The sequence below is a fragment of the Artemia sp. Qi Xiang Cuo genome, chromosome 2 (genome assembly GCF_049724085.1).
Source record: "Artemia sp. Qi Xiang Cuo chromosome 2, ASM4972408v1, whole genome shotgun sequence".
In the NCBI taxonomy this organism is placed as follows: domain Eukaryota; kingdom Metazoa; phylum Arthropoda; class Branchiopoda; order Anostraca; family Artemiidae; genus Artemia; species Artemia sp. Qi Xiang Cuo.
This window is the reverse complement of record NC_142795.1, coordinates 2,122,441-2,149,194: the sequence shown is the minus strand read 5'-3', so window position 1 is coordinate 2,149,194 and position 26,754 is coordinate 2,122,441. Positions and strand designations below refer to the sequence as shown.

The following is a 26,754-nucleotide window of genomic DNA, read 5'->3' as shown; positions in this document are numbered from 1 at the left end:
TATTTGATTATATTTTTGCTAATTTTTTGTTTCATGGAGTTCTTTACTTTTCTTTGAAAAACTTATTTTGTGGAAAAAGTTTTTTTAATTAATTCCTGTTCGTTTTATATTGACATAGTCTTTTCAGGGAAAAAGAAAATAATACTTTAAATCTTTTTGTTTTTTTAAGACTTTATAGTTTTTTAACAACATACACCCTTTTAAAAATCTGGACACAAATAGTACTGTTTAATCTAGTTTCATACCTCTTCTAGTTGACCTGAAATGGAAAACTTGATACCATTCACAAAAAACTCTGTTTACTTTCTTTAATAGCTTGGATACACTCACGTTATTTTGATTTAGTTAAATTTTAAGAGCAGAAATGGGAGGGTTGGCGTGTGAGGGTGGGCGGGGGAGGTTGGGAGAGGAAGGGGATTAGTTGCCCTTAAATCACTATCGACTATTAAAAAAGGACATCAGCCCTTTCTATTTTCAATTGAATTAGCCCTTTTCGAAGTTCCCACGACAACCCCTTCGATACGAAGTGCCCTGGTCTAAACAACAACAACAACAAAAAATAATACATTATACCCACTTCGATCTTTACTATAATTAAATAAAAAAAACGAGTCTTTTAAACTGAAAGTAAGGAGCGACATTAAAACTTAAAACGAACAGAAATTGTTCCGTATTTGAAAGGGGCTGTCCCCTCCTCAACGCCTTGCTCTTTACGCTAAAGTTTGACTCTGTCTCACAACAAAATTTTTTAAAACAATAAAATCTTTAGCGTAAAGAGCAAGGCGTTGAGGAGGGGACAGCCTTTTTCATATACGGAATAATTTCTGTTCGTTTTAAGTTTTAATGTCGCTCCTTACTTTCAGTTTAAAAAACTTGTTTATTTTTTATTTAATTTCTGATCGTTTTTTAGTTAATGCAGCTTTTATTTTGGCTCACCGTCATTGAATAAGTAAACAAAATTTACATAAAAAATTTACTTTTCTTTTGCTAAATGGCTGTCCTTAAATTTGGTTCTGACGTAATTTACAAATTAACTTACATAACAAACTTCTATATTCGTATATTTTTCTTCTGGCAAAAAATACAAAGTTGCAGATTTTTGCAGATATGAGCTTGAAACCTATGTAATAGGGTTTTCTGATACGCTGAATCTGACGGTGTGATTTTCATTAAAATTCTTTTCACTTGTAGGGGATGTTTCCCCCCTCTTTAAAAAATCAGGTAAATTTTTCTCAGGCTCGTAGCCTTTGGTGAGTAATACTAAAACTTAATAAAATTTATATATTTAGGATCAACTTTACAAACCCATTCTTTTGATACATTTATTGACGTAAAAATTCCACTTTTTAAAGTTTCGATTACTATTGCGCCACATCGCTTGTTTTTTTTTATTGTTTTTTTTTATTACGCCAATGTTATGACGCATATGAGGGGGTTGGGAGCAGTTGAAAAAACTTATTTTTTTTAAAATTTAATTTCTGATCGTTTTTTAAATAATGCTTGGAAATCCGGCGCCCCCTTCATAGAAATATCCCTTACCCCAAAGAAACATCCTCCACGGAAAGATTATCCCGAGTAACCACCTCCTCCCACCCCCCAACCCCCCCACCAGAAAAAAATCCTTCCTGAAAACGTCTGTATACTTCCCAATAACCAATACAATGTGTATGCAATGGCAAAGTTCATAACTTGCAGCCCTTCCACTGGGAACTGTGGGGGATTAAGTCATCCTAAAAGACATATTTATTAGATTTTCGACCATGCTGAACAAAATGGCTATCTCAAAATTTTGATCGGGTGACTTTGAGAAAAAAATGAGCGTGGGAGGGGGCCTAGTTGCCCTCCATTTTTTTGGTCACTTAAGAAGGGCACTAGAACTTTTAATTTCCGTTCCAATAAGCCCTCCTACAGTATTCTAGGATCACTGGGTCGATACGATCACCCCTGAAAAAAAAAAAACAAAAAAAACAACAAACAAACAAATAATCACGCATCCGTGATCTTTCTTCTGGCAAAAAAATGGAAATTTTATAGATAGGAGCTTGAAACCTCTACAGTATGGTTCTCTGATACGCTGAATATGATGGTGTGATTTTCATTAAGGTTCTATAACTTTTAGGGGGTCTTTCCCCCTCTTCCCGAAAATCAGCCAAATTTTCTCAGGCACTTAACTTTTGATGGGTAAGATTAAACTTGATGAAACTTATATATTTGAAATCAGAATTAAAATCTGATTCTTTTGATATATTCTTTTGGTTACCATTGAGCCGAGTCGCTCCTTGCTTACAGTTCGTTACCACGAACTGTTTGAAAATGTCAACCCTTCCAATAACTTTTGACTATTATAAAGGACAATAGCCCTTTTGATTTCCAATCGAATGAGCCCTATTGGAAACTACAGCGCTTTCTATATACACCTTATATGCCCCCAGTGCATACATTACAACACCTACCCTAAGGTCTGTTAGAATGGTTCTCATCCTATAAGATCGAATTTCCAGAACTCTCAACTACGTTAAAAAAATTGGCTATCTCAAAAGTTTTGATTGGATGTGTTTGGGGAAATGGTGGGCGTGAGAGGGGTGTTAGTCGCCTTCCAATCACTTTCCAATCACAAAAGGGCACAAGCCGCTCCAATTTCCAATTGAATGAGTGCTTTTCGAAGTTTCTACGACAACTTTTTCGATACGAAGTGCCCTGTTCTAAAGGAAAAAATTAATAAATAATACAGTGTGCCAACATCGTTCTTGTATGGCCCCAGGGCATAACTTAAAACCCTTGCCCAGAGGGTTGTGGGTGAGTGTCCTCCTCTTTACTTAGTCCCGGTTTCTTGTCTCGTTCTCGAGTGTCCCCGTTCTTTACTTAGGCAGCGCGATCCTGCTGCATATGATTTGTACAACAACTTTCTATATAAACCTTATATGTCCCCAGGGCATAACTTACAACCCTTGGAGTGAGGGCTCTGAGTTGGTTATCATCCTAAAAGACCTAATTTCCAGAGCTTTCAACTACGTTGAACAAAATGGATATCTCAAAAGTTTTATTGGATGTGTTTTGGAAAATGGTGGGCGTGAGAGGGGCGTTAGTCGCTATCCAATGACTTTCAACTATTAAAAAAGGCACTAGCGCTTTCAATTTTTAATTGAATGAGCCCTTTTGAAGTTTCTACGACAACGCTTTCAATAAGAAACTTATATGTCCCAGGGCATAATTTACAACCCTTGCCCTGAGGGCTGTGGGGGGAGGGGTTATCATCCTCAAAGACATAATTTCCAAAACTTTCAACTACGTTGAATAAAATAGCTATCCAAATTTTTGATTGGATGTGTTTGGAGAAAAGGTGGGCGTTAGAGGGGGGTTAGTTGCCCTCCAATCACTTTTGACTATTAAAAACGGTACTATCCCTTTGAATTTCAAATCGAATGAGCCCTTTTCAAGTTTCTACGACAAAGATTTCAATAAAAACCTTAAATGCCCCCAAGGGATAACTTATAATCCTTGCCTGGAGGGTTGTGGGGGAGTGTCCTCCTCAAAAATATATTTTCGATCTGGAAATCAACGACGCTGAACAAAATGTCTCTCTCGAAATTTTTATTGGATGTGTTTGGGGGAATGATGGGCGTGGGGGGGGGGGCGAGTTGCCCTTTATTCACTTTCGACTATTAAAAAGGGCACTAGCCCTTTGAATTCCTAACCGAATGAGCCTTTTTTGAAGTTTCTATGACAACGCCTTCTATAAAAACCTTATATGCCCCAGGGCATAACTTAAAACCCTTGCCCCGACGGTTTTGGGGGAGTGTCCTCCTCAAAAACATATTTTCTATCTGAAAATCAACTACGCTGAACAAAGGGGGTATCTCAAAACTTGGATTGGATGTATTTGGATGACTGATGGGCGTGGGGGGGGGCTAGTTGCCCTGCAATCACTTTCGACTATTAAAAAGGGCACTAGCCACTCCAATTTCCAATCGAATGAGCCCTTTTCGAAGTTTCTACGACAATTCCTTCGATATGAAGTGCCCGGCTGAAGAAGAAGAAAAAAAAAACACATCGTTCTTTACTTAGGCAGCGCGCTAGCGCTAGCGCGCTGCCTATGATTATTATTATTATTATTTTTTTCCCAGAGTCACTTCATATGGAAGGGGTCGTCATAAAAACTTCAAAGAGGGGTCATTCGATTAGAAATCGAGAGTTCTAGTGCCCTTTTTAATAGTCGAAAGGGATTGGAGGGCAACTAGGGCCCCCCCCCCCCCCCCACGCCCATCATCCCCCCAAACACATCCAATCAAAACTTTGAGATAGCCACTTTGTTCAGTGTAGTCGATTTCCAGATAGAAAATATGTTTTTTGAGGAGGAAACTCCCCCAAAACCCTCAGGGCAAGGGTTTTAAGTTATGCCCTGGGGGCATATAAGGTTTTTATAGAAGGCGTTGTCGTAGAAACTGCAAAAAAGGATCATTCGATGGGAAATTCAAAGGGCTAGTGCCCTTTTTAATAGTCGAAAGTGATTGGAGGGTAACTAGCCCCCCCCCCCCACGCCCATCATTCCCCCAAACACATCTAATAAAAATTTTGAGAAAGCTGTTTTGTTCACCGTAGTAGATTCCCTGATAGAAAATGTGTTTTTAAGGAGGACACTCCCCCACAACCCTCAGGGCAAGGGTTCTAAGTTATGCCTTGGGGGCATTTAAGGTCTTTATAGAAGGCGTTGTTATAGAAACTTCCAAAAAGGCTCAATCGATTGCAAATACAAGCGGTTAGTGCTCTCTTTAGTAGTCGAAAGGGATTGGAGGACAACTAGTCTCACCCCAAGCCAATCATTTCCCTAAACACATCCAATCAAAATTTTGAGGTAGCCATTTTGTTCAGCTTTGTTGATTTCCAGATAGAAAATATGTTTTTGAGGAGGACACTCCCCCACAACCCTCAAGGCAAGGGTTGTAAAGTATACCATGGGGGCATATAAGGTTTTTATAGAAGGCGTTGTCGTAGAAACTTCAAAAAAGACTCATTTTATTGGAAATTCAAAGGGCTAGTGCCCTTTTTAATAGTCAAAAGTGATTTGAGGGCAACTAACCCCGCTTTCCCGCTTACCTTTTCCCCGAACACATCCAATCAAAATTTTGAGACAGCCATTTTATTAGACGTAGTTTTAAGTTCTGGAAATTATGTCTTAGAAGATGACAACTCCCCCACAGCCCTCAGGGCAAGGGTTATAAGTTATGCCCTGGGGGCATTTAAGGTTTTGTATAGACAACGCTGTCGTAGAAACTTCAGAAAGGGCTCATTCGATTGAAAATTTAAATGGCTAGTACCTTTTCTAATGATCGAAAGTAATTCTATGGCAACTGAGACCCCCTTCACGCCCACTATCTTCCCAAACACATCCAATCAAAATTTTGATGTAGCCATTTTGTTCAACGTGGTTGAAATTTCTGGAAATTATATGTTTGAGCAGGACATTCCCCCCACAGTTTTCAGGGGCAAGGGTTATAAGTTATTTCCCGGGGGCATATATGGCTCTAATGGAAGGAATGCTCGTATAAACTTCAGAGATGTCTCATTTGATTGGAAATTGAAAGTCCTATTTCATTTTTAAGCGTCAAAAGATATTGGAGGATAACCACACCCCCCCCCCAAATACATCCAATAAAAATTGTAAGATAACTATTTTGTTAAAAATAGTTAAAAATGTTAAAAATTGTAAAAATAGTAAAAAAAGATCATATAACAAAAATTCCGGTGTCGAGGCGTTGTAAGTTATTCCCCGCCGCCGGGGGCAGGCGTTGTAAGTTATGCCCAGGGGCATATACTGTTCGTATGAAAGGGATTCTCGTATAAACTTCAGAGAGGGCTCATTTGATTGGATATTGAAAGTCTGAGCTCACTTTTTAATAGTCAAAAGAGATTCGAGGGAAGCTAGCCCCCCCCCCACGCCTTCTTTTTCAAAACCATCTGTTGAAAGTTTTGAGATATACATCGTGTTAAAAAAAATTGTTCAAATGTCGGATAAGAAAAACTCCGGTGTCAATACAGCCCCCCAGGGCACAGGGGAAGGCGTTCTAAGTTATGCCCTAAGGGCATGTATCGTTTTTATGAAAGGGTTGCTTGTATAAACTTCATAGAGGGCTCATTTGATTGGAAATTGAAAGTTCTAGTTCACTTTTTAAGAGTCAAGAGAGTTAAACTAGCCCCCCCCCCCACGCTCTTTTTTCCCCAAACCCGTCCGTTACAAATTTTGAGATAGCCAGTGTTTTGGAAATATTTCAAAAATTAGATAACAAAAGCGCCTCCCCCCAGAGCCCGGAGGATAGGCATTGTAAGTGTTGTCCTGGGGGCGTATATGGTTCTTATGAAAGAGACGCTCGTATAAACTTCAGAGGGGGCTAATTTGATTGGAAATTGAAAGTTGTAGTTCAATTTTTAAGAGATAAAAGATATCCGTGGGCAACTAGTCCCCCCCCCACAAACCCTTTTTTCCCGAAGCCCATCCGATACAATTTTTTTTTTCATTAAAAATAGTTCTAAGGTCAGATAAGAAAATTTCCTGTGTCGATGCAACCCCCCAGGACCCGGAGACAGGCATTATGAGTAATGCTCTAGGGCCATATATAGTTCTTATGGATGAGATGGTTATATAAACTTCGGAGAGGGCTCATTTGATTTGAAATTGAAAGTTCTTGTTCACTTTTTAAGAGTCAAAAGAGATCTAAGGGCAACTAGCCCCCCCCCTCCTCCACACCCTAAATGGATCAGATAAAAATTTTGAGAATGACATTTTGCTAAAAATAGTTCAAAGTTCTGATAACACAAAACTCGTGTCGACACATCCCCCCAAGGCCCGGGGGTAGGCGTTGTAAGTTATGCCCTGGGGGCAAATATGGTTGTTATGGAAGGGATGCTCGTCTAAAATTCCTAGAGGGCTCATTTGGTTGTATATCGATCGTTTTAATTCCCGTTCTAAGAGTAAAAAAAGATCGGAGGGCAGCTAGCCTCCCCCCAATCTCCATTTATTTTTTTCCGAGGGGCACTTCATACAGAAGGGGTCGTCGTATAAAATTCATACGGAGTTCATTCGAATGGAAATCGAGGGTTCTAGTACCCCTTTTAAGAGTCAAGAGTTATCGGAGGGCAACTGCCCCCCCCAAGCCCTGTTCCCCCAAATACATATGATAAAAATTTGAGGTAGCCATTTTGTTAAAAATAGTTCAAAGATCATATAACAAAAACTCCTTTACGTATGGTCATTTCGTTAAAAATAGTTCAAAGATTAGAAAAACTCCTGTGTTGACCCCCCCCCCCCCGCCAGGGCCGGGGCAGGCGTTGTAGGTATTGCTCTGGGGGCATATATGGTTCTTATGGAAGGTATGCTCGTATAAACTTCAGAGAGGGTTCATTTGAATGGAAATTAAAAGTTTTAGTTCATTTTCTCAGAGTGAAAAAAGATCAGATTTCAGGTGACCATTTTGACCAAAAATTTGAGGTGACCATTTTGTTAAAAATAATTCAACCATCAGATATTAAAACTCCAGGGTCGACACAACCCCCCAAGGCCCAGGGATAGGCGTTGTAACTTATACTCTGGGGATATATATGGTTCTTGTAGAAGTGATACTAGTATAAACTTCAAATAGGGCTCATTTGATTGGAAATAAAAAGTTCTAGTTCACTTTTAAAGATTCAAAAGAGACCGAAGCTTAATTTAGTCCCCCACGCCCTTTTTCCCCAAACCCATCCGATAAAAATTATTAGATAGCAATTTTGTTAAAAATAGTTCAAACATCTGATAATAAAAACTCCGAGGTTGACACAAACCCATTTTTTCACTTTGATATTGTTACTTTGATATCAGTTTTGTTACTTTGATGAATATTTGATTTTTTTTTAAAGTTTGTTTTTGAAATAAGGAATTTTTAAAAACTTGAAATTTTTTGCAAATTGAATATGCAAACTTAAGATAATATAAACTTAAATTGAATATGCAAATCAAGCTTGAAACGAACAAAAATCACCACAAACAGAGTTTGGGTATGACCTCCTTCTCTCACTGTAAAAGTCTAAAACCTACTGCGTCATTGGCGCTTTACTGAAAACTTTATGCATTTTGAACAGTCTTGGAAAGTATAAACAACATCAAATTGAATATTTGATGTATAACGATATTATTGTTGAAAGATCCATCAGTTCAAGAATTTATTTCACTGTAATTGTATTTTTATTTTCAACACTGTAAGAACTGGAAAAGAAAATATTTGTAATATAATCCCTTTTCAGTTAAGCGCCAATGACGCAGTAGGCTTTCGGTTTTTATTTACAGTTAGGAAAGTAGGCAGTATCCAATCACCGGTTTATAGGGAAACTATATTCGTCTTTAACAACCTTAAAAAGAGCTAATAAATTAAACTTTATATTTGATGTATAATGATATTAATTGCCGAAAGCACATAAGTTTAAAATGCTATTATAATTTTAATGTTTATTTTCAATATTAAGTACAAAAGAAAATATTTGTCATAAAGTTGGTTTTCAGTAAAGCGACAATGACGCAGTAGGTTTTAGACTTTTGCAGTGAGAGAAGGAGGGCATACCCAAACTGTTCTTTATGGTGATTTTTGTTCGTTTCAAGCTTGATTTGCATATTCAATTTAAGTTTCAATTGTATTAAGATTTATTTACTAATTTACATGAATATCTATTGTATGTTTGTTTGCATTGATTGTTTATTTAATTTCTGTTCGTTTTAAGTTTCATTTATGCTTTAATAGGAAAATGTTTTTTTCGTTTAAGCTTTGTATTCATATTCATTCTAAGCATTACTCGCTTTAAGATTTATTTATTCATTTATATTATTACTTGTTGTATGTTTTTGCTATGATTGTTTATTTAATTTCTGTTCGTTTTGGGTTTCATTTATTCTTGAACAGTAATTTCTGGTCGTGTTTGTTTTGAATTTTAGAAGGTATTTTTATATCCTTATGTTAATTTTAAAATGGCCTTTTAATTTATTATTAAAAAATATTTTTAGGAAAGTTTTTTTAATTAATATGTAAACAATGGGCAAAGTTTATAACTTGCAGCACTTCCCCCGGGAACAGTGGGGGAATAAGTCATCCTCAAAGACATAATAATTAGATTTTCTACTATGCTGAACAAAATGGCTATCTCAAAATTTTGATTGGGTGACTTCAGAAAAAAGATGAGGTGGGAGGCACTAGAACTTTTAATATCTGTTGGAATGAGCCTTCTCACGATATTCTAGGACTACTGGATCGATATGATCGCCCCTGAAAAAACAAAAAACAAAAAAATCACGCATCCGTGATTTTTCTTCTGGCAAAAATTCAAAATTCAACATTTTTGCAGATAGGAGCTTGAAACGGCTATAGTAGGGAGCTCTGGAACGCTGAATCTGATGGTGGGATTTTCATTGAAGTTCTATGACTTTTAGGGGTTATTTTCCTCTTTTTTCTAAAATAAGGCAAATTTTTTCAGGCGCTCAACTTTTGATTGGTAAGACTGAACTTGTTAAAACTTATATATTTGAAATCAGCATTACAATTTGATTCTTCTGACGTATCTATTGGTATCAAAATTCCGTTTTTTAGAGTTTCGGTTACTATTAAGCCGGGTCGCTCCTTACTTACAGTTCATTACCACGAACTGTTTGAAAATAACTTTCTTAAAAATTAAGAGAAAGCTCTATGGGTTGAAAAGTATTTATTTAAGGCTGTTCAATACAGCTCAAAAGAAGTATCATTGAATAAATGACTTCTTTGGAAGCCTCCTGTTTTGTTAACCGCCTTGGTTGAAATCTTAGCCGACACAGGATTCGTAATATTTATGTTGTATGTACATTGAATAGACAGCGTTTTGCTTAGCAATTAGTAAGATATAGGTTTTCTCTGTTTTGAACTAGCCTTTTTGTTAGGTTTTTGAACTGTTGACACATTTAAGATCCACTGTCAAAATTACTTCGGAAGCTCCCCGTGGTATAGGGAAAATTTGCTACCGGACCCTTTGTCTTTGAGACGATCAGCCGCCACTGAGACTTCAAAATTACATTCATGGCATCGAAAGTCCCTAAAGCAAATAATACAGTTAAAATAAACCGAGTTGATTAGTAAAATGTGTAAAAAAAAACTGTCATCCACACTATAATTATTTGGGTTTAATTTTGAAGCTGAGCGTTTTTGAAAAGAAAGGCGAATAATAATCTTTTTTTCTTATTTAGTGATTTTTGTCAACAGATAGATTGTAATCGAATCGAATTCTAATATAAATCAAAATTGTTTTTATTTAGGAAAACTGCCTTAAACTGGGGACACGTCAAATTTTTTTTGTCACAATACTTAATATACAAACAAAAAGAAACCAATATATTCAGTCAAATCAATATTAAATGAACACAGTGCTATATGTGCACAGTGCTATATAGTGCAGATGTGCTATATAATATAACTGTGTTCATACTTCATAATTATAACGTCGCACAAAAGCCGGAACGAAAATTTTGGTTGTGTCTTCTATAGCGTGGGAAAATAAATTCGCCGTAATTTGGGATCAGCTGCTACCGTAGGGCGGGGTAATCTAGGTGAGAGGAAATGGTAAAGGTGATGGGGGAGGATGTTTCGGTGAATGGGGGGGGTGTAATGGATCATCCAAAGTAACAGCAATGCTAAAGTCTCTAAGCAACCCTCAAATAAGGAACTTCAGGCTCCCTAGACATAATCACTAAGACTGACAAAAATATAAACTGCACCTGTTGTCTATTTTTGCTTGAGTTTTGTTGATTTTTTTTCACACCAGGGTGAAAAGGTACTAGGGGGCAGCAAAACGCTCACCCCTAAGAATCCAAAGTTTGCAAAAATATATCAAAATTGATGTTATTAACTGGGTTTTTCACTAACATTAGTAGTCTATTCTCATTTTGACCAAGAGGTTCAAAAATAGGAAATTGATGGTTTAAAACGAGGATTTATTAATAGTTGTTTTCGGATATTTTTTTTGTACTGAATAATTTATGTCTAAGATAAATAAAAACCAGACAAGGGGGAGTAGAAACCTCTCCCTTCAGAACAGTTAGTTTTTATCTTATCTTTCCCCTACTCCATTCAAATTTCTTGATGTGACTCTGATTCACACTGTGTCATAAGATGTAATTTTGACACAAATATAGAGGGGATAAGTTACACGAGTAGGAAGCTCACCGTATGTTTAAAGTATTCCTGTCAGTCTGAATAATCAGACTAGTAACAGTGAACATCAGTACAGCAAGTCTTAAACCGAAAGAGATCTGATAAGATGTTTTATCACAAGTTCCCACGTGTCTATCGAGTATTTTAATAGGCTTCCTGCTATTGCATGACATGGCGATGAAAGTGCTAGAGTTTTTTCATATGATAAATTACACAGGACCAAAAAGGGCACTGCTCAAGGACGACTGTTTTTTTTGCTCTAAGGTCTAAAGGTGTTTTTTAGTCCTATGGACTCCGCCCTTTCTTCATCTTCTTCTTCTTCAGACCAATTTTCAAATACGCAATTGATTTTAAAATCTTGTGGTTTGACTCGGAGCTACTTCGTCGGGAACTAGGTGAGAATTATCTCTTGTAATTTGTTCAATCATGTTCTGAATCTGACTGGAGCAAGTCGACTATTAAGTTTATTTTCATGTATTTTGATAACATGGAAGATTGGATATAAATAATTCCATTTAATATCAAATGCTAGTAGTTCCTTCTGGGCCATCTTTGGCGCATAGGATGTCCATAGAATTTCCGTGAAAATGTATTTCACCTATGAGTACCCTTCCCCGTCAGCCGTTTGTCAGCCGTTTTTGGATATTTTATTTTAATAATCTGCAGGATTGGATAGAAGTAATTCCATTTTAATATCAAATATTAGTAGTTCCTTCTGGGCTCTCTTTGGTGCACAGGGTGCCCATGGATATTTTGTGAGGATCTATTTAACCGATGAGTTCCTTTCCCCGTCGGCCGTTCGTCATGTGGGATCGAACCCAAGGCCTTGTATTGCCAAGCAGTGGTCTATCCATTCATCTGCCATAGGCCGACTCTACTCTACATCGGATTGAAATTGTTGTCGTTACTTTTGGATTGGACAATTTCTATTGTGGATGTGTTTTCTTTAATTTGGGTTTTAATTTTTAGTTTTTCATTTTTAAAATTTTTTTCTGTTTAACTTCATTTCTGTCCATGTTTTTTAGTTACTGGTTGCTTTAATTTCTATTTTTTCTTCTTCATTTATGCCGAGATCTTGTTGATTATACAGAGGGAATATTAGTGATGTATTTTTGTTTTATGAATTCCTTGGCCCTTGACCTGTTTCTTGATTGTACTTATTATATGTCGTTGGAGTATTGAAGGTAGTCAATTTTTTGTAGTCCTGATATCTGACTGAGTAGGAGCAAGATTTTAGGGACTAAATTGAAATATTTTAAATATATTTTATAAAATATCTTTAGGTGGATTGGCGGCGGGCTTTTATAACAACTGATGTCAACCCGTTTTATGATTCATTCGTTAGATGGCAATTCATTCGTCTTAAGGAACGAGGAAAAATCGAATTTGGGAAAAGACATACTATTTATTCACCAACTGACAAGCAGCCGTGCATGGACCATGATAGAGCTAGTGGAGAGGGCGTTGGGCCACAAGAATATACAGCAATAAAAATGAAGATTGTTGAAAATATGCCAGAAAAAATTAGGTAAGAATTTTAGATTGCGGAAAGCATGAATAACCGTTGGTACACACACGGGTTGGATTGTTTTTTTTTATTGATTTTTTCCTTTTAAACAAAACTGGGGCAAGACGTAGCCTGGTCTTGTACAATATAATAGAAAGATAGAAGCAGCTGGAGCAGAGATACTGCAGTCTCACAGGCCTGCCAACTTACAAAAAAAAAAAAAAAAAAAAATAGATACCTGACATTTAGAAGCATTACAATATACACATTTAACTATAAACAAAAAAGACAATACACGCTAACAAGAAATTGGTTATCTGGGAATGAATTGGTACCATAGATTATGTGTTTTACAAGCTTATCCCATTACAAAGAAGCACATTGGGAGAGGTTTGTTGCTTTCAGTCTGCTTCCTTTCCCCCAAATCTAAAGATTTTTGGTATTTTATCACGTTTCCTAATTTCACTCTTGTTGTTACACATATTTATGGCTCGAATTATTGCTCTTCTTTTATGAAAAATTCCTGCACGTGCAATGAATTACGAAAAAAAATCTGCCTTTAAATAGCACATTTTTGTGGAAGATAACTTCAGTATTGAGATTACTATCATCTTGTTTTTAAAGTTTATAAGCAGCGTTGTTTATAACCGGTTTTGATTTTGGCCATAATTGACGGGTATTCCTGTTATGTTTCCCCACGCTGAAGTGCATTCGGAGAGCTCATGACGCACAGTGGCGGTGTCGGTTTCTACTGCAAAGAAAACGTACCTCATAGGATTCTGGATGACGCAGTATCAAAAGACCATGACGTCGAAGTTTCGTGGCTGTGGGCACGACCAAAAGGCCTACCTCGTCAAGTGTCGTCATTGATATGCGCCGCGGTATATTTCGCACCAAGAGGACCGAATCGGCGACAACTAATGGAATACCTCCAACAAAGCTGCGACTTCATCAGAACAAAATATCCATATGCTGGAATCTTTCTTTGTGGGGACTTCAACGACCTGAAGCTGAACTGGATCGAAAGCTCTACAGCCCTTCATCAAATAGCTAAAGTGAAAACACTGGAAGAAAACACCCTTGACTTGATTTTCACTACAATTGGTGATTTTTATTTAGATCCTTCGGTGGAAGCACCACTCTCAACCAGTGACCATGCCACAGTTATATTACGGCCAAAGTCAACCATGAAACCTAGTAAACCAACCCAGTTCACCTAACGTCCACTTACAGAAGAAGGTATAATTGGCCACAGAGAATGGTCTCAACTCAGTATGCTGCTTCCGCCTTTTCGAAAACAAAGATGCAAACAATATGACTGAACTCCTCTATGAACAAACGATTCGAGAATACGAACGATTCTTCCCTTAAAAGCGAGTTACAATTAGGGCACAGAATAAACCATGGGTTACTCCGATAATTAAAGCAGCAATGGCAGGACGAGACATGCTTTATGAGACAAAACTACACTCTGACAAATGTAAACGGAAGAGAAACATGGTAGTTAGACTACTAAAGCAAGCTAGACGTTTTTATGGACACCAAATTTGTGCTAAGCTGTCAGCCAGTGACCCAAGTAAGTTCCACACAACTGTACGGAAACTAATGGGACAGCAGGAGTCTAAATCCACCCTGAGGGACCAGCAAAGAGAGAATGTAACCATAGAAACAATTAATGCACACTTTACAAACATTTTCCTTCAACAGCCTCCCCTCAAGACTTTGCCACAGAATGGTCCAATCGAAACCATCCCTATCATCACAGTTTCGCGGGGCCAAGAAAAACTTGAAAACCTAGACAATAGGAAAGCCTCGTACCCTTGTGAAATTCCTATAAGGCCGATACATGCATGCTCCCCCTTACTGGCTACATCATTGGCAATGGTGTATAACCAGTGCCTACTGGAATGCATTTTCCCATATAAGTTAAAAAAGGCATTTGTCACACCAATTTCAAAGGAAAGATCACCAACCTCACCATCCGATCTCAGGCCAATTTCAAAGACGCCTATAATTTCAAAAGTCTTCGCAGATTTTCTTTTACAGTGGCTGCTAGCAGAAGTAGAACACAAAATCGATCCTATGCAGTTCGGTTTTCGTCGAGGACACAGTACAACTCATTATCTGGTCAGATTACTTCATGATCTACTAGAACACCTAGAAAATCCTGAGGCCCTTGCTGAAAAAATTATTTCTGATTTCGTGAAAGCTTTCGATGTGCTTGATCATGAGACTGTAATCAACGAAGCTTGTGCCCTGGAAGTCCCGCAGTTTTTCTTATGTACCATCGCAAGTTTCCGTTCTGGCCGTCAACATTGCGTACAACTCGAAAATAGGAAACATCCAACTTCCAAGACATCGTGTGGAGTGGCCCAAGGAAGTAAGTTTGGTCCCATCTTATTTGTTACGGTCATCAACCGACTGATGAGGCAACACAAACAGAGGTATAAATTTGCAGATGATCTTACGCTAAGCCGGCTGCGCTTCCTGTCACAAACACCCAATCAGCTCATACCCCTTGTTGCGGAGCTTCATCATCAAGCTGATCAAGTGAAGCTCCAGATAAGCCTCGAGAAAAGCTGTTTAATGCAAGTCAGCTTCCTGAAGAAGAAGAGCATAAACGAATCTGCACCTCTCCAAACAAAGAAATCAGTAAAAATATTTGGTATCGCATTAAGTGCCGATCTCTCGTTTGGAGAGCACATCAGCCAGATCACAGCAAAAGCAGCTGGTTTTCTAAAATCCTTCGCAAATCTAAGAAGGTTTGGAATGACAGAGCAACTCCTACTTTCATGCTATAGAACTTATGTAATGCCCGTAGTAATGTAGGGCTATCCTGTCTGGCACCCATCACTTACAGAGAAACACAGAAACGAACTGGAAACAATTCAGAAGACAGCCTGTGAAATAATTATTGGGCCAAATTATAAAAACTATGAACAAAGCTTGAGCCAATTCAAGCTCCTAACCCTGAATGAAAGGAGGCATGAACTGCTGATGCAGTTTCGAGCTGACATCCGGACGTCCTCGAAACGCCAAAAGAGACTTACTCCGTGTACTTCAGAGACGTAGGCAAACAAACCAAGGTTGGCACCTCTGAAAAAGAGGAACAAAACTGTGGAATGAACGCCTGCAGACTCTACGACGAGATTTCTAGAATCCTTTGTGCCCTACTACGTCGAATGAGAGCAGTCCTGCTGAAGGCTGTGAACTTTACAGTAATTTTCAAGAAAAACATCATTTTTTTTGCAGAAGATAACTCTAGATGGAATATCTATCTACAAGATAATTCTATACGTGTCTTCTATGTATATACATTTTATGCTTACTTGTACTTACTTGTACATGTAGCAGGACTCAAGCATCTCTGCTCTTCCTGGTGTCCAGTAGCTTCGTCATTATCGAAAGCCAAGTCTCGGTCGTTCGTGAGTGGCTCAATCAATTCGAGCCAGAACTTCCCACTTTCGTCCATACTTCTTGAAGCCACCGAGTTGGTCTAGGTCTGCCTTAATGCAGGCGAGCTACGTTTTTCTCTGTCCTCCATGTAGCTTTTTCCATCCCGGAAGAGGCGTACATCTGAGGGCTTTATTGACGAAGGTGTGCTGTGCATGGCGAAGTGCATGGCCTAACCATTGGGGTCTTCTTTGTTTGATTATAGTTGCCAAATCATCACGTTGATGGCAAAGTTTGCGGAGTTAATCATTACTGACTCGATCACGAAGTTTGATACCAATCATTCTCGTTAGACATGAATGGTCGAATGCGTCGAGGGCTTCTATGTTGGATGCTTTTAGACCCCATGTCTCACAGCCGTATCATAGGCAGCACAATAGCACTGCCTAAGTAAAGAACGATGGTGGCACAGTGTATTTTTTTTTGTTGGTCTTAGACCAGGGCACTTCGTATTGAAGGAGTTGTGGTAGAAACTTCCAAAAGGGCTCATTCGATTGGAAATTGGAATGGCTTGTGCCCTTTTTAATAGTAGAAAGTGATTGGACGGCAATTAACACCCCTTCCACGCCCCCCATTTCCCCACCCCTCATTTCCCCAAACACATCCAATAAAAATTTTTGAGATAGCTATTTTGTTCAACGTAGTTGAAAGTTCTGGAAATTAGGTCATTGAGAAGGACAAACCCCTCACAGCCCTCAGAGCGAGGGTTTAAGTTATGCCCTGGGGGCATATAAGTTGTTTTTTTTTTATAGAAAGCGTTGTAGTAAAAACTTCAAATATGGATCTTTCGATTGGAAATTGAAATGGCTAGTGCACTTTTTAATAGTTGAAAGTGATTGGAGGGCAAATAACCCCTTTGTCACGCTTACCCTTTCCCCAAACACATGCACTAAAAATTTTGAAATATCCATTTTGTTCAAAGCAATTGGAAGTTTTGGAAATTAGGTCTTTGAGGATGATACCCCCTCAGAGCCTCAGGGCAAGGGTTGTAAGTTATGCACTGGGGGCATATAAGATTTTGTAGAAATTGTTGTTGTAGAAGCTCATTTGATTGGAAATTGAAAGGGCTAGCGCCCTTTTTAATAGTTGAAAGTGATTGGAGGGCAACTAACCCCCCTCTCACGCCCACCATTTTCCCACACACATGCAACCAAAATTTTGAGATAGCCATTTTGTTCAAAGTAGTTGAAAGTTTTGTAGATTAGGTCTTTGAGGATGATACCCCCCCCCCACACCCCTCAGGGCAAGGGTTTTAAGTTATCCCCCTTTGGGCCTATAAGGTTGTTATAGAAAGCGCTGTCGTAGATACTTCAAAAAGGGCTCATTCGATTGGAAATTGAAAGGGCTAGTGGCCTTTTTAATAGTAGAAAGTAATTTTAGGGCAACTAACCCCTCTCTCACGTTCACCATTTCCCCAAACACATCCAATCAAAATTTTGTTCTAGCCATTTTTTTCAACTTAGTTGAGAGTTAAAGAAATTAGGTGTTTAAGGATGACATCCCCCCCCCCACATTCCTCAGGGTAAGGGGTGTAAATTATGCCCTGGGGGCATATAAGGTTTTTACAGTAAGCGGTGTTGTAGGAACTTAAAAAAGGGCTCACTCGACTGAAAATTGAGGGAGCTAATGCTCTTTTTAATAGTCGAAAGTGATTGGTGAGTAACTAACCTCACTCTCACGCCCACCATATCCCCAAACACATCCAATCAAAATTTTGAGATAACCATTTTGTTCAACGTAGTTTAAAGTTCTGGAAATTAGGTCTTTGGGGATGACACCACCCCAACCCTCAGGACAAGGGTTGTAAGTTATGCCCTGGGGTCCTATAAGATTTTTATAGAAAGTGTTGTCGTAGAAACTTCAAATGGGGCTCAATCGCTTGGGAATTGAAAGGGTTAGTGCCCTTTTTAATAGTCGAAAGTGATTGGCCCCTGTCACGCCCACCATTCTCCCGAACATATGCAATCAAAATTTTGGGATAGCCATTTTGTTCAACGTAGTTCAAAGGTCCAGAAATTATGTCTTAGAGGATGATAGACCCCCTACAGCCTCCAGGGCAAGGGTTGTATGTTATGCCCTCGGGGCATATAAGGTTTTTTATAGAAAGTGTTGTCGTAGAAACTTCAAAAAGGGCTCTTTCAATTGGGAAGAGGGCTAGTGCCCCTATTAATATTCAAAAGTGGTCGGAGGGCGAATGCCCCCCCCCTCGCCCATCATTTACCCAAACACTTCCCATCAACATTTTGATATAGCCATTTTGTTGAACGTATTTGAAGAGTCCGGAAATTATGTTTTTGAGTATGACACCTGCCCCCCCCCCACAGGCCTCAGGGCTAAGGTTTTAAGTTGTGCCCTGGGGAAATATAAGCTTTTTATAGAAAGCGTTGTTGTAGAAACTTCAAAAAGGGCTCATTCGATTAGAAATTGAAAGGGCTAGCGCCCTTTTTAACAGTCGAGAGTGATTGGAGAGCAACCAAACCCTCTCTCACGCCCATCATTTCCCCAAACACATGCAATCAAAATTTTGAAATATCCATTTTGTTAAATGCAGTTGAAAGTTTTGTAGATTAGGTCTTTGAGGATGATACCCCCCCCCCCTAAGGGCAAGGATTGTAAGTTATGCCCTTGGGGGATATAAGATTTTTATAGAAAGCGTTGTCGTAGAAATTTCAAAAAGGGCTCATTCGATTGGAAATTGAAAGAGTTAGTGCCCTTTTTGATAGTAGAAAGTGATTGGACGGCAACTAACCCCTCTCTCACGCCCAACATTTCCCCAAACAAATCCAATCAAAATTATAGTATAGCCATTTTTTCAACGTAGATGAGAGTTAAAGAAATTAGGTCTTTAAGAATGACAACCCCCCCTAGTCCTCAGGGTAAGGGTCTTAAATTATGCCCTGGGGGCATATAAGGTTTTTACAGAAAGTGGTGTTGTAGAAACTTAAAAAAGGACTCATTCGATTGGAAATTGAGAGAGCTAGTGCTTTTTTTAGTGGTCGGAAGTGATCGAAGGGCAACAAACCGCCCTCTCACGCCCGCCATTCCTCCAAACACATCCAATCAAAATTTTGAGAAAGCCATTTTATTTAAAGTAGTTTAAAGTTCTAGAAATTAGGTCTTTGAGGATGAAACTCCCCCAGAGCACTCAGGGCAAGGGTTGTAAGTTATGCCCTGGGGACATATAAGGTTTATAGAAAGTGTTGTCGAAGAAACTTCAAAAAGGGCTCATTCGATTGGAAATTGAAAGGGCTATTGCCCTTTTTAATAGTCAAAAGTGATTGGCCCCTGTCACGCCCACCATTTTCCCGAACACATTCAATCAAAATTTGAGATAATTCGACCTTTCAGCTACGTTGAACAAAATAGTTGTATAAAATTGCTGGTCAAAAACGTTTGGGGAAATGATTAACGTGGGGCGGGGATGTTACTTCTCTTGCGAACTGCCGACTAATTGAAGAAGCAATAGCCCTCTCGATATCCAAGTCAGAGACCTCTTTTTGAGTTTTTTACATCAAAGCTTTCTGAAAAAATATTATATGCCCCCAGGGAATAACTTACAATCTGAGCCCTGAGAGCTGTGGGGGGGTCGTCATACTCAAAAACATAATTTCGCCTACCCTTCAACTACGTTCAACAAAATGGCTATATCACAATTTTGATCGGAAGCGTTTGGGGAAATGATGGGCGCGGGGGAGATTTCGCCCACCGATCGCTTTTGACTATTAACAAGGGCACTAATCCTCTGAATTCTCAATTGAATAAGTCCTTTTTGAAGTTTCTGCGACAACGCTTTCTATAAAAACATGTATACCCCCAGGCCTTTGCCCTTACAACCTTTGCCCTGGGGGCTGTGGGGGGTTTGTCATCCTTAAAGACATAATTCCCGGACCTTACAACTACGTTCAACAAAATGGCTATGTCAAAATTTTGACTGAATGTTTTCGGAAAAATGGTGGGCGTGAGAGGGGCCAATAAATATAGAATATTAAAAATGGCACTAACCCTTTCAATTTCCAAGCGAATTTAGAGAACTAGTGCCTTTTTTGTTAGTCGAACGTGATCAGAGGGCAAATGTCCCCCCCCCCATGTCCATCATTTCCTGAAACACAATCAAAATTTTGAGATAGCCATTTTGTTCAGCGTATCAAAAAGGTCCGTTAATTATCTCTTTGAGAATGACAAATCCCCCAGCCCCCATGACAAGGGTTGTAAGTTATGCCCTGGGAAATAAGGTTTTTATAGAAAGTGTGGTCACATAAACTTCAGAGGGGGCTGATTGGATTGGTAATCAGAAGCGTTAGTGCCCTTTTTAAAAGTCAAAATTGTCGGAGGGCAGCCAACCCCCCCCCCACACACACACACGTCGTATTGTCCCGAAATGCATCTAATAAAATTTTCAGATAGCCATTCTATTCAAAATAGTCTAAATATCATATAACAAAGCTTTTGGGGTTGAAACAAACCCCAGAGATTAGGGACAAGGGTTGTAAGTTATGTCCAGGGGGGATTTAAAATTTTTATGAAAGGGATGGTTGTTTAACTTTAGAAGAGGCTCAGTTATTCTCCCTGAAAAAGAGTAAGTCAATATAAAACGAATAGAAATTAATTAAAAAAACCTTTTCCACAAAATAAGTTTTTCAAAAAAAGTAAAGAATTCCATTAAACCAAAAATGAACATTAATACAATTAAATAATGTACCAAGCATACAACTACCACAAATCAGTATCAGTAAATGAATGAAACCCAAAACAAACAGAAATCAAAATAAGTAACAGAGTCAAACACAAAACGAGCAGAAATTAATATGAGTAAACACTATGGCGATCGATCTTCTCTTCTTTTACCTTCCCTGTTTTCAAAATATATAAGAGAGCAATTAAATTAGTATCTGAGGTGACAGGCCAGCTCAGCATTAATTTATAGGATGGTCAGTTCATATACCTCTTTCTTTGTTCTTATTTCATTTTCTTTTATTCTCATGAACTGCTCCTTGACTTCTTCAAACAGTTACGTCTTCTTTCTTCTTAACTACGAATGGAATGTTGTGTTTTTTTCTCTCAGAAACGACATGGATATTTCCATTCATAAAACTAAAACCATAAGACCAGATCCTAATCCAATTTCATGTTGTACCTCCATATGGAATTCCCTAACCATTAAAATTTGGCTATGATATTCCTTATTGGCAATTTAAAAAAGAGCTAACTGACCACCTCCTATGCCTAGAGCTGGTTGTGTACGTTCGTAAGTACGTTCGACAACGCATCATCGGTAAAAATTTGTACGTCTGATTCTAGATTTTATACTTGCCTTGGTATTACATGTTCCATATACAAGTTGTGCGGGTACCTAAGTTAGGTTTAATCACAATTATTTGTTAGGCTAATCATAATGAAATATACCAAAATATGATGAAAATATAATACTTTATTAACAACATTATGGAAACTACAGAATAAAATTATGGAAAGCAGGCTGTCCAGAACGCATTATGTTAAATACCTAACCACCTCTATATTTTAAATATTTGATCAAAATATACATGCATCGTAGTTTTTCTCACTGAGACTAAGCTAATTATAACCGAATGCGAAAGGCAAACTGTTTTTTTTTCAGATCACATAGATCGAACTTGTTAAGTGTTTTCGCGATATTTACCAAGTGCCGTTTTGCGTTCCTGAAGTAAAGATAAAAGGAAGACGGTTATCGAGCGTCTGTAAAACGGTTGATTTACGACAGGTGTTGACCCTTTAGCAGCAAATACTATATAAGCTATCAGACTTGAACATCCCAAACTATTCAAACTGTTAGTTACTACCACGCTTAATAAACATCCGACAAAATGAACCTTTGTGGTATTTTGCTCTCAGCCCCCAAATAAAACCTCGGATACTCCCCCTCCAAAATGTCCATGTCCATCTATACCTTGGGAAAGAAATAAGATAAATTAACAAAGAAAATAAGCTAAAGCCAAGTAGACTGAAGAAAAGAATATTAGCTGCTCTGATACCGTAGCTGATCCCTTCTTGCAAAAAAGGAAAAGTAAATTTTTGTATCTTAGTTGTGTTTTTATATATATTAATGTCAGCTGTAAACTGTACAGAAGGGGAGATTTCTGAGCCATATTTTTAGTAAGGCGATGTTCCTATTGATCCCCCAGTTTTTGCAAAGCATGTTATTTCTTGGAGCTTTGTTTAGCCGGCAAGGATAAATTCGAACACTATAGACACCCTTTCTGTTTCCTCAACCGTCGATAAACAATGCTTTATAATTTTTTAACATATGGCGATTCCTGAGGACATTAAGTTCTAGAAGAAAGGTATTAGTTCGTTTGTGAATCTCCTAATTGAGTCTAATTAATCTAGCTCCCTGTATGATTAATCAGTATAATTAACATGTTATAATTAACCATATATAATTAATAACTTACCCCATATAATTAACCATATACTTAATCAGTTATATGCACAGACAGTGTAGACTTTCGATTCTGTAGACCAGGTTACGATATCTAGATCTAACCTTTTATCTTAAGATATGTGCCAACCGTCAACGTACTAAACCATACTAAACGTACTAAAACGTAATAAACCAACCGTACTAACAGTCCTTCTTGGAATTTACTACAGTACTATTTAACCACTTATACATTAAATTTTTCTTTGGATAAGGTGCATTTAAAAAGCGAATATAATATAATCTTTTGCCAAAATGTATTCCCATTGCTAGGCATTCCTAGTTATTGGGAAAGTAGGTAGGGAATATCACAGATCCCAGTGAAGAACTGAAAGTAAGGAGCGATGCGACTCAGTAGTAACCGAGACTCACAGGGTCTTGATAACAATAGATACATTAAAAGAATCGAATTTTGATGGTTATCAACTTTAGAAACAATTGGTAGCCAGTGGGGTTTGAACTGTTGCAATTTTCTGTTGTTCGTTGTGATGCTTGTATTTTCCTATCCTCGCTTTAGAAAATGCTCACATGATAGAGCATTACAGCGTGGTAGCGTATTGCGTTCCGTTGAACAAATTAGGTATCGAGACTTCACACATTTAAAACCAAGCTTATGACGAGAAGAGTTTGTAAAAGTCATAAGTGAAACAAGGTTGTCAGAGATGCTGAGCGCCCTTCCCTACCAAGAATAAATAAAGAAGTGGTTAGCGTTTTTTTTTTGTTTGAAAGAAAGACAAACAGTAAACCCAGCTGTTTTACTCGAAGATACTGGAACGTCTGCGAACTAGTCACCTGAGTACAGCCGAAGGCTTCTTTGATCTCCAGCTGGAAAAGTCTTCTCTAGTTACCTTGTCCTTTATGCTCAATCATCTTATAAAAAGTTGCTGTCGCCACCCTGCTTTGTGGTGGCTTACTTCATTCGTTTCAAGATGCATGCCATACCAGTTACTACCAACGTAATATCACAAGGGGAGGAGTTCTATGTTTCAATCCCCTTAAAAGAGACTTGAGGGTCTTGTACCGGTCTTCTCCACAGCTATCTGTGCAAATTTTTAAGGTGTAACTCTTTGTATTGCTGGCACGTTCAATATCCATGTTGAATTTGCGGTCAAGTCATCAAATACCACATTACAAATGCTAACAGCTATGCACATGATTGTTAGCTGGGTTGGAAAGCTGGAGCTGGGTTGGTTAGCTGGATTGTTAGCTGGGTAAAGAGCGAAGCGTTGAGGAGGGGACAACCCCTTTCATATAGGGAATAATTTCTGTTCGTTTTAAGTTTTAACGTCGTTCCTTACTTTCAGTTAAAAAAACTTGTTTTTTTCATTTAATTCATCAAAGTCCAAGGCTCTTTCTAGTTGCGTAGGCTTGTTTGAATAAAAGCTTAAATAGGTTTATTTTCAAGAATTTTTTTTTATTACTTGGATCTCACTCTGCATAAATACTTAATTCTTACCTGAAATCCACCACGTTGAATTGTAGGATTTTGTTCTAAGCGAATGATTGCTTTACTTGGACGTCCTCTTTGTCTCTATTGTAACTATTAATACTAATCAGACTAAATGGTTGAGAACCATTTAGTCTATGGTTATATCTGATGTATTGCTCCTCAGTCTTTTATTAATAGGAATGTTTTGTCTCAGTGAACCCCTACACGATGTATATCATATCTTCTTTGCCCATAAATGAATGGGCATGTATCACATTTTCAAAATATTTTAAGAGTAAAAATGAAAATTATGCTTTTAGTTAGAATTTTTTTTTGAAGGATTGAAATTAGAAGTTATTTGTATGAATTACAGTATAAACTAAAAAAAATTAGCTTTTTTTTGTGTATAGTACATCAAGTTATATTTGGTAGCCGTTGAGTCCGAGTTGCTCGATCTTGTTAATGATGTCCTAATTGTCCCTTGTCTTCCGTACCTCATTATAGTAAGTATGCTCTTGTCAATGTACCAAATGGAGACAAATCCAGTAAAGAAAATTTTCTCTTTTTGCCTGATCTTAGCTACGCCCTTTTGTTTTGGAATCTGACGATATCTCTTTCATGTTTTTTTTTCATCATAGTTTACGTGGTTTCATCGCAGCTCCTTCTTTAATGAGGAACCTTGCGGAACCTTCTTTTGAACTCTAGGCAACCTCGTCTGAGAACTCTTCGTCTAAGACCTTCTAGAAAGGGATCAGCTGATTTACAAACTTAGAATGCGGAAATCGGTTGATGCTGCGGAAGATTAAATATTTTGACCTAAACATCCAAACTTGAATAGATTTTGTTTTGTTTTCTGAAAATTTCCGAAGAGGTGTCTGAAAGCATATGTAATTTTCACAATTAAGGGGGATTTTCCTTCTATAACCTGTGGGCAGTAATGGTGTGAGAGCTTTTCAGAAGGGTATGCCAGAGGACGAAGGCTAATTCAAAGTTTTTTTAGAAGTGTGTATTTGAGTATTTGTGAGGTTGTAAATTTATTCATGTAGGTGTGGCATTTATACAGTAGTACTGTTCAAGCTGTTTTATCAGCGTATCTATCGGCTCTCATACGAAATTGTGTTGACATGCTTCCAAGACGACGAGTTTGTTGAAAGCATACAATACCTTTTGAACTCCCTAATTAATTTACAAAGTTTTATGCTACACCAGTATTTAAGCACTATAGCAACGATTGAACCTAATTTCAACCTCATTTCTAATACTTCTTCCCGCTGTTGCTAGCCTTTGACTATTATTGATTATTGCACAATAAAAATTCTTTATAATCTAAAAATACATATTTCTTACGTTGGCTTTGCCCTTTTGCACCCTTCGGTATTGACTTGACGATTGACGTTGGTTTGCCACTAGCTTTCCCCCCTCCATTTACGGGGAGGGCTTAAAAAGGGTAGGTTTTATTAACAATCCATGTTTGTATCGTATTTTAAATAGTTTTGAATATTACAACTTCTGTTCCAATATTATGACTTGTGTTTTAATTCTACACTAAAATAAAATAATTTAATTCTACACTAAAATAAAATTAACTTTCCAAGGTCTTAAAAAAAGAAAGAATTTTACATATTATGTTTTCTGGAAAATTTGAACGGTTGTCCTGACTCTGTAAACTATATTTAATCTCCTCCATTGAATATCAGACTTTTACCGAATTATGGATGGTAGCTAACCATAAACAATTTTTGTATCAAACAGTTCGTGGTAACAAACTATAAGTAAGGAGTGACCCGGCTCAATAGTAACCAAAACTATAAAAAACGGAATTTTGATACCAATAGATACATTAAAGAATTAGTTTTTTATGTTGATTTTAAATATATAAGTTTCATCAAGTTTAGTCCTACCCATCAAAAGTTACGAGCCTGAGAGAAAAAGGGGAAAACACCCCCTAAAAATCATAGAACTTTACTGAAAATTACACCATTAGATTCAGCGTATCAGAGAACCCTACTATAGAAGTTTCAAGCTCCTATCTGTAAAAATGTGGAATTTTGTATTTTTTTTTGCCAGAAAAAGTTCACGGATGGGTGTTTATTTGTTTTTTTTTCTCCAGGGGCGATCGTATCGACCCATTGGTTCTAGAATATCGCGGGAGGGCTCATTCGAACGGAAATTAAAAGTTCTAGTGTCGTTTTTAAGTGACAAAAAATGGTGGGCAACTAGAACCCCTCCCACGCTCACGCTCATGATTTTCCCAAAGTCACCCAATAAAAATTTTGAGATAGCCATTTTGTTCAGCATAGTCGAAAAATACAATAACTATGTCTTTGAGGATGACTTAATCCCCGGGGGAATTCTGCAAGTTATAAACTTTGTCCAATGTTTACATATAGTATTGGTTATTGGGAAGTATACGGAAGTTTTCAGGGGGATTTTTTCTGGTATTTGGGGGTGGGTGGGTCGGGTGTTACGTGGGAAGATCTTTCCATGAAGGAAGTTTTCATGGGGGAAGGGACATTGCTATGAAAGGGGCGCCAGATTTCCCAGCATTATTTAAAAAAACGATCAGAAATAAAAAAAAAAACAACAACAATTATTTCAATTGAAAGTAAGGAGCAACATCAAAACTTAAAACAAACAGAAATTATTACGTATATGATTTGGCTCGCCCCCTAGTCATTAACTTGCTCTTTACGCTAAAGTCTTTTTTTGTACT

General features: G+C 37.8%; 1 protein-coding gene across 3 annotated transcripts in view; it reads left to right on the top strand.

The window, feature by feature from the left end:
* The window catches only part of LeuRS (Leucyl-tRNA synthetase), a 283,085-nt gene that overhangs the window by 26,084 nt on the left and 230,247 nt on the right, over positions 1-26,754 (top strand). For all 3 annotated transcript variants that reach the window (XM_089098621.1, XM_089098630.1, XM_089098613.1), the window contains exon 5: positions 12,479-12,723. In XM_089098621.1, the coding sequence (XP_088954747.1) occupies positions 12,479-12,723 (245 nt within the window). The remainder of the gene's footprint in view (positions 1-12,478; positions 12,724-26,754) is intronic.